The sequence below is a fragment of the Zalophus californianus genome, chromosome 2 (genome assembly GCF_009762305.2).
Source record: "Zalophus californianus isolate mZalCal1 chromosome 2, mZalCal1.pri.v2, whole genome shotgun sequence".
Taxonomy (NCBI): Eukaryota; Metazoa; Chordata; class Mammalia; order Carnivora; family Otariidae; genus Zalophus; species Zalophus californianus.
In genome coordinates this window covers 153,769,163-153,782,357 of record NC_045596.1, presented here as the reverse complement: position 1 = coordinate 153,782,357, position 13,195 = coordinate 153,769,163, and the positions used below count along the sequence as shown (strand labels likewise).

General features: G+C 48.9%; 1 protein-coding gene across 4 annotated transcripts in view; it reads left to right on the top strand.

The window, feature by feature from the left end:
- Positions 1–13,195, top strand: part of PTK2B (protein tyrosine kinase 2 beta) — a 126,581-nt gene that overhangs the window by 107,439 nt on the left and 5,947 nt on the right. For 3 of the 4 annotated variants that reach the window (XR_003520862.2, XM_027599352.2, XM_027599354.2), the window contains exons 18-25: positions 12–127; positions 1,782–1,882; positions 2,079–2,168; positions 3,032–3,236; positions 5,879–5,987; positions 7,252–7,317; positions 8,591–8,716; positions 12,986–13,144. Coding sequence is in view for 3 of the 4 variants with exons in the window: in XM_027599352.2 (XP_027455153.1) it covers positions 12–127; positions 1,782–1,882; positions 2,079–2,168; positions 3,032–3,236; positions 5,879–5,987; positions 7,252–7,317; positions 8,591–8,716; positions 12,986–13,144 (972 nt within the window). In the remaining variant the exon portion in view is untranslated. The remainder of the gene's footprint in view (positions 1–11; positions 128–1,781; positions 1,883–2,078; positions 2,169–3,031; positions 3,237–5,878; positions 5,988–7,251; positions 7,318–8,590; positions 8,717–12,985; positions 13,145–13,195) is intronic. The other variant, XM_027599353.2, reaches the window with a different exon arrangement.

The following is a 13,195-nucleotide window of genomic DNA, read 5'->3' as shown; positions in this document are numbered from 1 at the left end:
TCTTCCTACAGCTGGGCCACTACCTGGAGAGAAACAAGAACTCCTTGAAGGTGCTCACTCTTGTCCTGTACTCGCTGCAGATTTGCAAGGCCATGGCCTACCTGGAGAGCATCAACTGTGTCCATAGGTGGGGCTGGGGAGGAAGCTGGGCTCCTCGACCTGACCGTGGAGGGGTTGGGGGTCATGCAGGGCTTTGGAGTCACACAGACGAGTACTGAGACCCCAGCATTAGTCCTGCCTCATGTGACGAGTTGAGCACCTGCTAGGAACCCATTGCCTCATCTGAAAGGTGGAATCGCCATACGTGCCTCATGGCATTGTTATTAAGACTAAATCTAAAGTGCGGAGCATCTGATTGTAGCTCAGCGCAGTCTAGCCCGTTTCCCGGTGGGGTCTAGGAAGTTGCTCCCCCACTTGCACGGAGCTGGCTCACCCATTTGGTGGCATGCGGCCCAGGCAGGGGGATGGGACTGGGGCAGCACCAGGAAGATCCTGGGGTCTGGGCCCTTCCCAGCCTGAGCAGCTGCCCGCCCCCGACCCCGGTCCTCAGCAACCCAGCTGCCAAGTCCTCTCCTCCCTCTGGCTGGGGGGGTGGGCCCCTTCTCCACCTGGCTTTGTTCCCAGTCCCTGAAAGGAGGTTCCAGCCACAAGGGATGTGATCCCCTGGAGGAAACAAAGGGGGTGCTCCCAGAATATTGGGGTGAGCAGATGAATTCTTCAATCCAACACCATGGACGTGGGGTATGTGGTCTTGTGGGTGATACTATGCAAAGCAATGTGTGGGGATATAAACATTCATTCGTTCGTTCCATTCACTCATTCAACACCTCTGGAACTTCCACCCTGTGTCTCCCAAGTGCTGTCCTCGGCTCTGGGATAAAGTTGTAGTCAAAACAGACCCAAACTCCCTTTCCCTGTGGAGCTTACCTTCTAGCATGAGGGTAAAATTTGAGATGTAAATAGTCATGAGGGGAAGGTGGTGGGATAATAGATCTGTTTCCCTTGTTTGGATGAAGCTGTCCTGCTTTGAAGTCAGCTTTTCAGTTATAAAGACAAATGACAGGGAACGGAGCCTGCCTGTGAGAAGCGAGCAGACGACCCTGGGTTAGAAACGATGCCAGGAACATGAGGTACACTGAGTCAGTGGGTGCTTCCCAGAGAGGGGTGAGAGCTCAGCTCTGGAGTTAGGCCGCCTGGGCTGACCCCTTTCCCCGCCCAGAGAACCTACTGGGCAAGCTCCTTCGGCTCTCTGTGCCCCCCACCCCCGTCTCCTCCTCTGTGCCGGGGCTGGTGGGGGGCATCTGAGGGTCTCTCTGTCACAAGGCAGGGTATGTACAGAATTTGGGTGGTCCTGACCATGCTAGTGCTCCTTAGAGGGTATCTGGGAGCTGTTGCTCTTAGCCACGACAGAGGCCTACAGTCCAGTGGAGTTGTAGAAGCAGGGGAGAATAGTGACCAGGAAAGTTGCTAGGGCTCTCCCTTGAAGAATCAGCAGGGTGACAGCATCCCTGGCAGAGGGGAGGATATAGCCTTCAGGGCAAGTGTGCGGAGCAAGTCCTGGGAACCTGAAGTTGGCTTCACACTGGAGCCACGTGAGGAGGGGTAATGGGAGATAAAGCTCCTCGGGGAGGTAGAAGGAGGTGGCCGAGGGCCTCGTGTGGGGGGGGACCTGGGTGGCCAGCCCAGCCTCCTGGGGCCCTGGCCGGCACTCTCCTCCCTTACCTCTCTGTCCATCGGTCTGTCAGAATGAAACATTCTGAACCCCCACATCTCTCTCCCAGGGACATCGCTGTCCGAAACGTCCTGGTGGCCTCCACTGAGTGTGTGAAGCTGGGGGACTTTGGCCTTTCCCGGTACATTGAGGATGAGGAGTATTACAAAGGTGAGGGATGTTTGGCCCCGGACTTGTCCCTGGAGGGGTCGCTGCAGCCCCACCCCACCCCAAAAAAGGAAAGAAGAAAAGGCTACAGTTGGTCAAAGCCCAGGCCAAGGGTCTCTGGAGAACAGGCTGTAATTCTGGATTTTTCTGGATCTTTCTTCACAAAATAACCCCTGTAAATCTCTTTGCCCACCCCAAGCCTCTGTGACCCGTCTCCCCATCAAGTGGATGTCCCCTGAGTCCATCAACTTCCGCCGCTTTACAACAGCCAGTGACGTCTGGATGTTTGGTCAGTGGAGTTTCAGAAGAGCATGGGAAAGGGTTCTGATTCTCCCCTCCACGACCAGGCTAAGAGGGGGTCCAGGGGGCAGAGGTCTGGCCCCCCATCCCTGGGTTGCAAGGGTTCTGTTTTGCTGTGGCCACTGAGAAGTCCCAGAAATGGGGGGGGGGGGGGCCGTGGTGGGTTGCGGATGATATGGGCTAAAGGCCTGCCTGGGCAGTATTGGTTAATCTTCCTGGAAAGGGCTCCTGAGGGGAGCATGCCCTCCACCAACCAGTCCCAGGGACTGACGTGATCCCCCAGAGGGGATCAAACTCTGAAGTTTGTTCTGAGAAGGAGGCATAGGGAGAGGTGAGAACGAGACCAGGTGATAGATGGACAGCCCCTTACAGAGCACACAGCCACGCAGATTATCCCTCTCAGTTCTCCATGGCCAGCCCAATAAAAGCTCATTATTATTATTCCCATTTTTCAGATAAGGAAACTGAGGCTCAAGCAGGCCAGGGGCTTGTGTTGGCAGCAAGTGTTGGTGCTAGGCTTCAAACCCCAGCTTTCCAATAGTCTGCACTCCCTCTTAAGGGAAGGCACTGGTGGTCCCAACAACATGCCCTTTGACTGGCCCCTCTTCCTTGTCCCACAAAATCTAATAACTCCATGTGGAAGGGCTCTAGGGAGGGAGCCTTAGTTCACTTGCAGATGCAGGTGATTGGTCCCTCAGTGGACCACCACACTGGGCAAGCCCTCAGGGATGCTAGAGGGGGAGGCTGGTGAACTCAGAAGGTCCCACAGTTTTTCCTGAGGAAGGTGGACTGGCCTCTCTGGGCATGCGTCCTCCCCAGTGCAGGCCCTGAGCCCTCTCTACCTGCCTTCAGCTGTCTGCATGTGGGAGATCCTGAGCTTTGGCAAGCAGCCCTTCTTCTGGCTGGAGAACAAGGACGTCATCGGGGTGCTCGAGAAAGGGGACCGGCTGCCCAAGCCCGACCTCTGCCCACCTGTCCTCTATACCCTCATGACTCGCTGCTGGGACTACGACCCCAGTGAGCGGCCCCGCTTCACCGAGCTCGTGTGCAACCTCAGGTGACCATGGAGCAGGGGTGGGGGGGCTGCAGGTGCAGGGACCCCAGATAGCAAGTCTACTCTCCAGCTGCTCTTAGGGGCTTAAAACGAACGTACTTCCCGAAACAAGATGCAGTTGGCCATGACCACCTTAAGGATGAGAGAATTCAGGCTCAGAGCTGTGGCCGTGACGGGTGGGGTTGGGACTTGCACCAGGACCTCCCTCTGACCAACACGGAGCCATGTGTCCAGGCGGAATTGGCTGGTCCTCCCAGCAGAAGCACAGTGCCCTACATGTCACAGAGGCTCAGCAGCTCAGTCAGAGGACAGGGGACTGAAACCGAGTTCACTGTCAGACAGGAACTCACAGAGAGTGAGCCTGCGTAAGCCTCACCATCTTGGTATCTGTCAACCCCGAACACGAGATGTTGCTCCTAGTATGCGTTCCAAAAAATATTTTGCAGGTTTGAGCACAAAGTCTAAACCAGACTTTCACTGATGTGCCTAGGCTCTTTGCAGAGATTGCTCTTTACAGGAGGCCCAGCTCGGGCATGGGACCTGCATTTCCAGCAACACCCTTGAGCCTCTGTGCCTTTGATTGTTCCTCCCAGATAGTGGGGAAGGGAGTGATTGATTTTTGACCATTAAGACAGCGACCCGGGGGGTAGCCTCTCCCTTCTGAATGGAGCATTGGCAGCCTGAACGTCTGATGTTTCATCCAAGAGCCATTATTCTCTCCTGGTGAAGGGTGCTGTCAGATCACATTTTAGATTGTCCCCCTGTTTCCTGGGTGGCTTGCGTGCCAACAGCTTCTCCTTGGGTGGTCTGACTTTTTTTTGGCCTCCTTTAGGGCAGGGATCAGCAAACTTTATGTAACAGGCCGGACAGTAAACATTTTGGGCTTTGCAAGCCGTATATGGCCTCTGTTAAAACGACTCAGCTCTGCCATAATAGCTCAAAAGCAGCCGTAGAAAATACGTAAAAAATCAATGTGGGTAGCTGGGTTTCAGGAAGACTATATGGGAGAACAGAAATTTGACTTTTATATAATGTTCACATGTCATGAAGTTTCTTCTCTTTATTTTCTTCAGTCATTAAAAATGTAAAAAATATTCTTAGGTTGGAGCCATATAAAAATAGGCAGAGGGCTGGATTTACCTGTGGGCAACAGTGTGCTGACCCCTGCGTTAGGGAATCTAGTGCTTAATTAATGTTGAAAACAACTGACTTTAAGCACTGCAGTCAATGTGTTGGCATTTTTTAGAGAAAGAAAGGTGCCCCTGGAAACTGCTTTGCAGGGAGGTACCCCAACGAGCAAGCTGGGGCTGCCCACGCTGGGGCAGTGGGAATGACACTGAGTTTGCTTGTGGGGCCAGGGGTTCCAACACAGTCTGCAAGGCCTCCAGCTTAAAAGACATCTCTGTTCCTGTCTATCCCTTTGTTGACACCCCTGATTAATTCTAGTCTCATCTTTTGGTCCTTCATATGGGAAATTTGAGAAGCAAAAGAGTTCCAGGAAAAGTATTTGAAAGATGTAATTTGAAAGGACCAAAGCTCTGAGGTGATGAGGGTAAGAGGGGAGATCTTAATTCATTCTGGGGGCTTAAGAACCCTGGGGAGTTGTGACAGGTGCTTCTCTGTGGGCTGAGAAGGATACCCCATTAGAGGACCCAGGCCAGCCCCCACCATGGATGGAGTTAGGAGCAGGCTTTCTGTGGAACTGGAAGGATATCCAAAGACCCCAAGGAGCCCGGGATACGCCCCTCAAGCTACAGCCTGGCAGTCCTCCATGAGAGTTAAGAAAGGATTAGATGAAAATTTCCTGATCTTGTGGGCATAAGCGGGGCCCTTTTAATGTCAAATTCTGAAAATTCCTCCCTGTAACAATAGTTACATTTTCAGAATTTATTGATTGGCAAAATGTACTACGCTATCTAATGAATTTTTTATATAATGTACAGTATAATTCATGTACACTTGAAAATACAATACAAATATTATGTATCTGGTAGCACATAATACTTGGTCTACAGACAATGAATACATGCGAATACAATGAATACAGACAATGAACATGTGAATTCAGGGACCCCCTGTGACCATTCCAGAGTCCTCTAGGATCTGTGATTCCCAAGTTGGGAAACAGTGGATTGAGTAAGAAGGGCAAGAAGCATGCACATAGCTAACCCAGGAGTTGAATCCACAGCCATTTCTCATTAGTATACACCAGGAATGTGTTGGTGGGCGGCTTAATGAAAACTAGGAGATGCAGAACACAGGCCTTGGTCATGAAGTTGGCTGGGATATCAGAAATCTGCATAGGGGGTTGGTGCCAGTAGCAAGCACAGGAAGGCAAGATGCATGGTGAGGTGGGCGGAGACACACTTATACTGCCCCGTAGGACTGGCTCTCCAAGGGCTTTTCCCACCATGGATCCGTTCCTGTGATCCTCCCAACTTCACTGTTGGGGAAGCAGCCTCAGGGTCCATCTTCCAGCCTTCTCAGAGGAGTCTCCCCAGCCACTCTTCTGAGGAGACAGAAATGGGACCCAGAGGTCCTTCTTTGGGCCTCTCCAGACTTCAGAGGAAGGACTGCAGAAAAGAGGCCCCAGGAGCGTCTTTAACTTTGTTCCTCTTTCTTCATCGGACCTGACTCCTTGGCAGTGACATTTATCAGATGGAGAAAGACATCGCTATAGAGCAGGAGAGGAATGCTCGCTACCGACCTCCCAAAATCTTGGAGCCCACAGCCTACCAGGAACCCCCACCCAAGGTAAACCAAGCCCTGGTCTCATGGGTCCTGTGAATCAAGCAGAGCTGGGTCTCCATCTAGCCCACTCCTGGCCTGACTGTGTAACTCCTCCCTCTTCCTCCAGCATAGGCAGGATGTGCTCCTGTGGGCCTCTTGGCCCTCAACCCAACTGTCCGCCAGCACTAAATTTAGCCCCCATCACATGGGTGCCCTGGCAGGTGTGATCTGAGGCCCCAGGGGAGCACACCCCTCAGAGGGAATCTCGGGCAGGGAATCACCTTGGACACTCTTCCCTTGAGGGGCTGGAGCACTTTTGTCTCTGGTATTTTTTAGGGGCAAATTAGATGTCCCTGAGGGCATATGAATGGGGAGTGTCCCTGGGTCCCTTATGTCCAGCCTCCATGTCCACACCCTCCATGGCATCTCTGGACTCAGAATCCAGTGCCCTGCTACCATGCCATTATGTGGGTGGGTTTTGAGGGACCATATCCATATTAGTCAGCTCAGACTGCCATAACAAAATACCATAGACTGAATGTGGAGGCTGGGAAGTCCAAGATCAAGGTGCTGGCAGATTCACTGTCTGGTGAGGACTCTCTTCTTTGCTTGCAGATGGCCACCTTCCCACTGTGTCTTAGCACAACAGAGAGAGCAAGAGCTCTGGTGTCTCTTCTTATAAGGACACTAATCCCATCATGAGGGCCCCAGCCTCATGACCTCATCTAACCCGAATTATCTGGCAAAGGTCCTACATCCATATGCCATCACGCTAAGGGCCGGGGCTTCAACATATGAATCTGTGGGGGCGGGGGGCACAAACAGTCCATAACAAAGGCCTATCTGGTCCAAGGCCTTTTCTCACTGTCCCCCCTTGCCTGGCATGCCCTGATCCTTCCCTCAGGCAGTTTTCATCTCCTCCATGAAGCCTCTGCACGTGCCTGAGCCCTCGGTAACTCGTTACCTCTGGAAGCATGTGGCTTTTGACAGCTGATTTGACAGGTGTTCCCATATCTAAAGAGGTTACACACCAGAGATCAGTAAACCCTTCAATTAGTGATGTCCCCCAGGAGGGCAGAGAGACTGGCTTCTTTGTACCTTCTCATCACTCAGCACATAATGGGTGCTCAGTAAGTGAATGCAAATGATTTTAATGATAACTTTGCCCCTCATCTCTCCTTTATTCTGAATAAGCCTGACCTGTGTCCAGCCCAATATTCCCCTTGGTGAGCTATGCTCACTCAAGGAGAGAGGCATGGACTGACTCATCTCTATGTTTTCTCTCCAGCCCAGCCGGCCCAAGTATAGACCCCCTCCACAAACCAACCTTCTGGCTCCCAAGCTGCAGTTCCAGGTAAACATGTAACCAGAGGGCTGGGAAATTTGGGGCCATTCCTCAACTCGGACCTTCCTGAAATTCCATTCTCGTGCCTTGGAGGACTAGCAATTACCTGCTTGGGTTATGGAGTTGGCCTGCATTGACTATTCTTTGGTACCCACAAGAAAATTTGAACTCAGAGTGCCCAGAGATCAAAAGAATCAAAATGCAATTCCACCAGGCTCTCCTCAGCTAAGACTTGCCTTAAGCTCAGTCCATCTGTCCATAGTGCTTGTTGCTCTGTGTGCCTGCCTATAGCTACTTCTCTATGCCCAAGGCCTTCCTGGCCCCCTACCCAGAGCAGAGCTTTCTGAGAAGGAATTTCAGGCAGTTGGGGATAGTTGATGCCCCCAGAGGATGGAGTTGCTCCCTGGGGCTCCCCATGGAGACCTTAGGCAGAACCCAGGTGGCCAGAAGCTAAGAGCAAGGTTCCATTGGAGCTTTCCTCATGCCTCCATCATTACCAACCATGGGATCTTCCCAAGATGTCGATCCCTGTCTGAGAATGTCTCTGTCTTGTGTCTGTGTCCTGCATCTCAGTCACAGGGAGCCAAGGCCCATCTCTTTTCTTCTCTTACATCCCTCAGCTCGGAGTCACTGTTCAGCAGTGGAGCATCTCAACCAATAGAAACAATGTCTGTTTATCTAGTGCTCCTTACAGAAAGGTGGTGTCCCATGGTCATATATTTCTCAAGGAAACACTCTGGTACCAAAACAAGGCTAACCAAGAACTAACAGCTAAATCCTTGTTGTGTGAAGAAGAAAACCTTGATGCAGAAGATAGAAGCAATATTCCTAAAAAGAATCATACCTTTTTGTGATGTTTAAAATAGTGATTAAATACAAATACACATGCATATTTCTGTGGGCTAATCATACCTGCGAGTTTGCGACATGTTTATGAAACAGAACTCCTTTCTGAAGAGTCCTGAAGGAGGAGACATGGACTCAGTAGGTCAGTAACATAATGTGGACCCCATTGTACACAGAGCATCATGTGGTTGGCTGTCAGATGAATGAGGCCACAGGGGCTGCGCTGACTCCCAGCCAAGAGCCGTCTGTGTCGCCCTGCCATATCTCCCAAACAAGACCAACGAAATGCCCACACCACATTCTTAGCTCCTGAAGAGCAAGTCCGATGTCTCCTGTGGTGCCCATTATTGCTTCTTTGTGCTCACATTTGTAGCAGCTAATTGTCCACCTTCTTGTGTTGTCCCTGTGCTGGTGCTTCTTTACTTCTCCTGAATAGGTCCCTGAGGGTCTGTGTGCCAGCTCACCTACGCTCACCAGCCCTATGGAGTATCCATCTCCTGTAAACTCACTGCACACCCCACCTCTCCACCGGCACAATGTCTTCAAGCGCCACAGCATGCGGGTAAGAGGGCTCTGCATGCTGGGTCCTAGCCCGAACTCAGAAAGCTGTTAGAGGGAGGTGTCTGGGACACCAGGAACCCCACATCCTCCAGCTCAGGAGGGGCCCTCCATGCCTTAATGCACCCGTCAGTCCATCAAGGGGCTCTGTAACTTCCTCGCTTTTGCAAACACATTGGAAGCTGGGGGCCAAGTCAGGCTCTACTCCCAAGGACACAGCTGGACCTCGACCTGCCCCTGTCCATATTTTGGTGCTATGTTTCCTGAGCCCTGGGGGCAGGGGGGATAGTGTGGTGGCTTGTGGGCAGAGGGTAACCAAGCTTGATGGTGCCAGAGAATAAAAGATCCTGGAGGCTCTGCCCAGTTCTGCCCTTCCTGCCTGGTTGCTTCAGTTGCTAAATCTCTCCTCAGTCAAAGGAAAAGTTTCCTTGTGGCTATACTCCTGCTGCTTTTGTCAAAGTTGATGTTGTACAGGAAGGAGCTTGGGGGTTAGTGTGGGGCTAAGCCACCCTTCCCAGTCACGTCTTTGTGTAACCGCCAATGGGGCCCTGAGTACTTCATGGACTAGCTTCTAATTGTCAAGTTTTGTGGGGGCGGGGGGAAGCAGCTTTGCTTGTAAAAGAGATATGCACTTGTAACTTCTCAGCACCCATCTTCTCCTTCAATGGAGGTGTGATCATCTGGCATGAATATTTGATATACTTTACTAAACTGAGTCTTGGTATGTGACAAAACAAACCAAAGGCATTATTTTAGTTCTAACTCTGTATACATGCATGATATTTCAGGCTCAGGATACATGACTCTAAAAGTTTTTGGAAAAACTCCATGTTTATTACAACAGATTTGAAAAACATAGGAAAGTTATGTTGGTATATTCTGTACCATTATTTTTAATTTAGCAAAATTTTGAAATGCATAAGGTAACTTAGAATTCTAGGCAGTAAGATCTATTGTGGACTAAATTTTCCCCTGACCTAGCTCATTTTCCTCTTTTAAATTAATTTAACCAATTTATATCTTAACACATACTTAACAATAATAAAACTGCATTTTTAAGTATGAACTATAATTTAGGCAACGCTCAGTTCCTCCACCTTCCTGTCCTTGACTCTATTCGTAATTGAGTTTTGCCTTAAAATGTGTCCTTTTAGAAAAAAGCTATTTTGCACATTTCCGGGGTGGCACTGCCTTTGTCTAATCCCCCTTCACCATAAGACTTTGTTCAGTTCCATAAAGACATACTGTGCAGCAGGGAAGAAAAGACTTTTTGTGTTAGGGGTTTAGAAGTACTTGTCATTTCCAAGGAAGGTCTATGTAAAAGAATATAATGGATGTTTCTTTAAGTAAACAAAAAAAAGTAAAAAATACAAAATCCATTTTATGATATACATCAGAAAGACTGAGAAAACCTCTTTTAGGGAGAATGCTGGAAAGGTATAATAGGCTTCCTGCAAAGCATCTGAAAGCATTTAACAAAAATCAGAGATGGTTTCCCCACAAAAACAATTTTTCTACTGACTGACTCTCTTGCCTGACTCATCTGGGAATCTGGCATTCCACACAAGAGTTAGGATGGCAGCAATCTCCCTCTTGAAGACCTCGCAATTGAGGTTTAAAATTATAATAAAATTCAATGAACTACCTTGTGCAGGAACGCTTTGCCAGGCACTGTCCTAGGTGCTGAAGGGAAAACAAGGGCGTTCTGCTTTCGGTGAGCTTCAGGCAGCCAGAAGGAATATGGCAGATGCACACTTACCTGTAATGCAAGCCATAAAGCTGTGAGTGGCACACAGAGATAATGGAAAGGTGCACTAGGAGTTTAGAGAAAAGAACAGCTCTTTCTTTTTTTTCAGCTGGGCCTTGAAGGATGGGGAAAATTTGGACAGGAAGAAACTGGGGTATGGGAGATAAAAGAGGCAGATGCATAGGTAGGATCCAAGACTGAGTAATGGGAAGCCACAGGGCAAGTGCAGGACCTGTTTGGCTAGAACACAGGAGGATGCATTTGGAGGTGGAAATAAAGCTGGCAAGATGGGAGGGGGTAGTCAAATTTGGAAGGAGTTAGAGCTTGCGAGAGTCATTTTAAGACACCACGAGAGCCTGATTCCTTTTAAAAGTGACCAGCAATCTAAGTTGCTATTGCCTGATAAGAATATCTGAGGTACCTTGCAGACAAGTAAGCCCTAAAGTGATCAATTTTTTAAAATCTTATTTTCTCCTTGGGTTTTATTATGAAATTGTAAGACATAGGAACATTTTCCAATACATGTTAAAATATTTGGTGAGATGGTGGTCGGGCCTGGGACACCTAGACAGTTGAGTAGTGGGAATTTTCCTTTAACACTTACAAAACTATACAGTGTTTTCTTGAGTCTACTAACTTCCTCTACCAGTATTTAGTCTTTCTCAGTCTAGTCTAGTCTAGACTAGTCTAATCTCACCTAGAGATTCAATATTCAGAATATTTGACACTTTGTTCCTGTGTGTCACTATTTGTCAATAGCCTGGGGTAGCCATACCATTGTGTTTGTAGGTATTGACATTTAACTGCAGATATTTATAGCCTTCAAATACCCTCATTTTGGAGCATCAGTATCTGGGAAAAAAAATCTTATTTTATCAATTCTGTGATTGTAAAATACTCTTATGACCTGAAATTTATTTTCTTAAAGTAAGGTCTAACTCGGTAGCCTTCAGCTGAGATGGTCTTGCCTCCGAGAGGACATTTGGAGATGTCAGGAGGCATTTTGTTACAACTGGGGAGATGCTAAAAGCATCTATTTTATGGACTTGCTGCTGAGCATCCTCCAATTTACAGGAAATCTCCCCCAATAAAGAATGATCTCACCCCACAAATTCATGGTGCTGAGGTTGAGAAACCTGGTCTAACTGTTGCTTACTTCACCCTATGAGAACAGGGACATTGCATATTTTATCATCACTGCCCTCCCAGCACCCAGCCCTATGCCTGCCACATAGTAGCTCCTTAATAAGTAGGTGTTGAATAGAGTAACAAAGAATATTTCAGCAAGAAATCTAACTTGCGGGGGGTGTCAGGCGGGAAGTATTGTTAGAAATCAAGAGCCGTGATTGAAACTCAGTGAGCACTAGGAAAAACACCAATATAACTAATCTGAAACTGTGTGGTTATATTCAAGTGTGTTTTAAAGGGTTTGGTGGGGAAAATCTTTTTTAGAGGCTTGGCAGTGATTATGGCTTGCTAAAGTAGATAGAGAATAATTTTTAGCATTCTATGCTAGTGACTTGTATGTAAAATGGCCACTTTAAAAGCAAGGATCTGAAGAGGCTGCTGGTCTGGATGTCACAGAAGTGTCCTGCTCCTGACAAAGGTCACCCTGGGCTTTCTGCAGTCAAAAGAATGACAATAGCACACATGAGTTCGGGAGGCCAAGGTGATCGTGTGGAGCAGAAAAAAGCCAGAGTTTGAAGGGACGAGAAGATACTGATATAAATGAACCCTGGGGAAGACTGAGGGGAAGGAAGGAGTAAGAAAACATGTAACACCTTCTGTTTAAGAACTCCCAAGTGAAACTATAGTTCCAGAGCCCTTCAAATGAGTTAAAAGGAGGGTTAGATTAATAAAGCTAGGGAGAGCAAGCATGTACTGCATATCTATAGATCCATATTGCTTTAAATTTTGTTCTTCACTTTTCTCTTAGCTCATGCATTTCTTTTAGCCTTTGGTTCGATAACCCAAGCTACTACTAGCTTAATAAAGAGTATGTTTTCATAAAAAGGCACAATCACATGGGTGCATACTGTCGCTCCTTCCCTCAGCCTGCATCCCTCCATGGTCAGCTTTGCAGGACTGCACACCGTGAGCCTAGAGGCGGCACCACGCTCCTCAAAGCTCCCAGGCCCCCTGCCACAGTGTTCCGGTGGTGGCGATAAGCACCCAAGGCTTTCCAGAGGGCTGGCTTTGCATTTTTAAATGTATGACATGACCACAACCATGACAAATGCCAACTGAGAAAATACTATTAGGGCAGTAATTTGAAAATGAAATTGTACGAGCAGATCCTGTAATTGTTCAAATACGATGCATGTTCAGTGCTACGCTCTCGGGTTTGACATGACACTGCAACATAGCCAATAACTGTCTGCATCCATGGCTAAGGATTTAAGAACAAACCTTGCAAGAAACAAAGCAGCAGGCGAGGCCAAGGTCTGTGGCTCCCACAGGCTCTTCAGAGGATTGCCCTGCCTGGGTCTGGGCGCTGGACTCATCGTGTCCTCTCCTCTCTCCCAGCTGTCCTCTCAGGAGGAGGACTTCATCCGACCCAGCAGCCGAGAAGAGGCCCAGCAACTCTGGGAGGCCGAGAGGCTCAAGATGCGACAGATCCTGGACAAGCAGCAGAAGCAGATGGTGGAAGATTACCAGTGGCTGAGGCAGGAGGAGAAATCCTTGGTGAGCAGCCTCTGAGCCGTGGGTGGGAGGGGACCCCACTCTCTGCAGGGC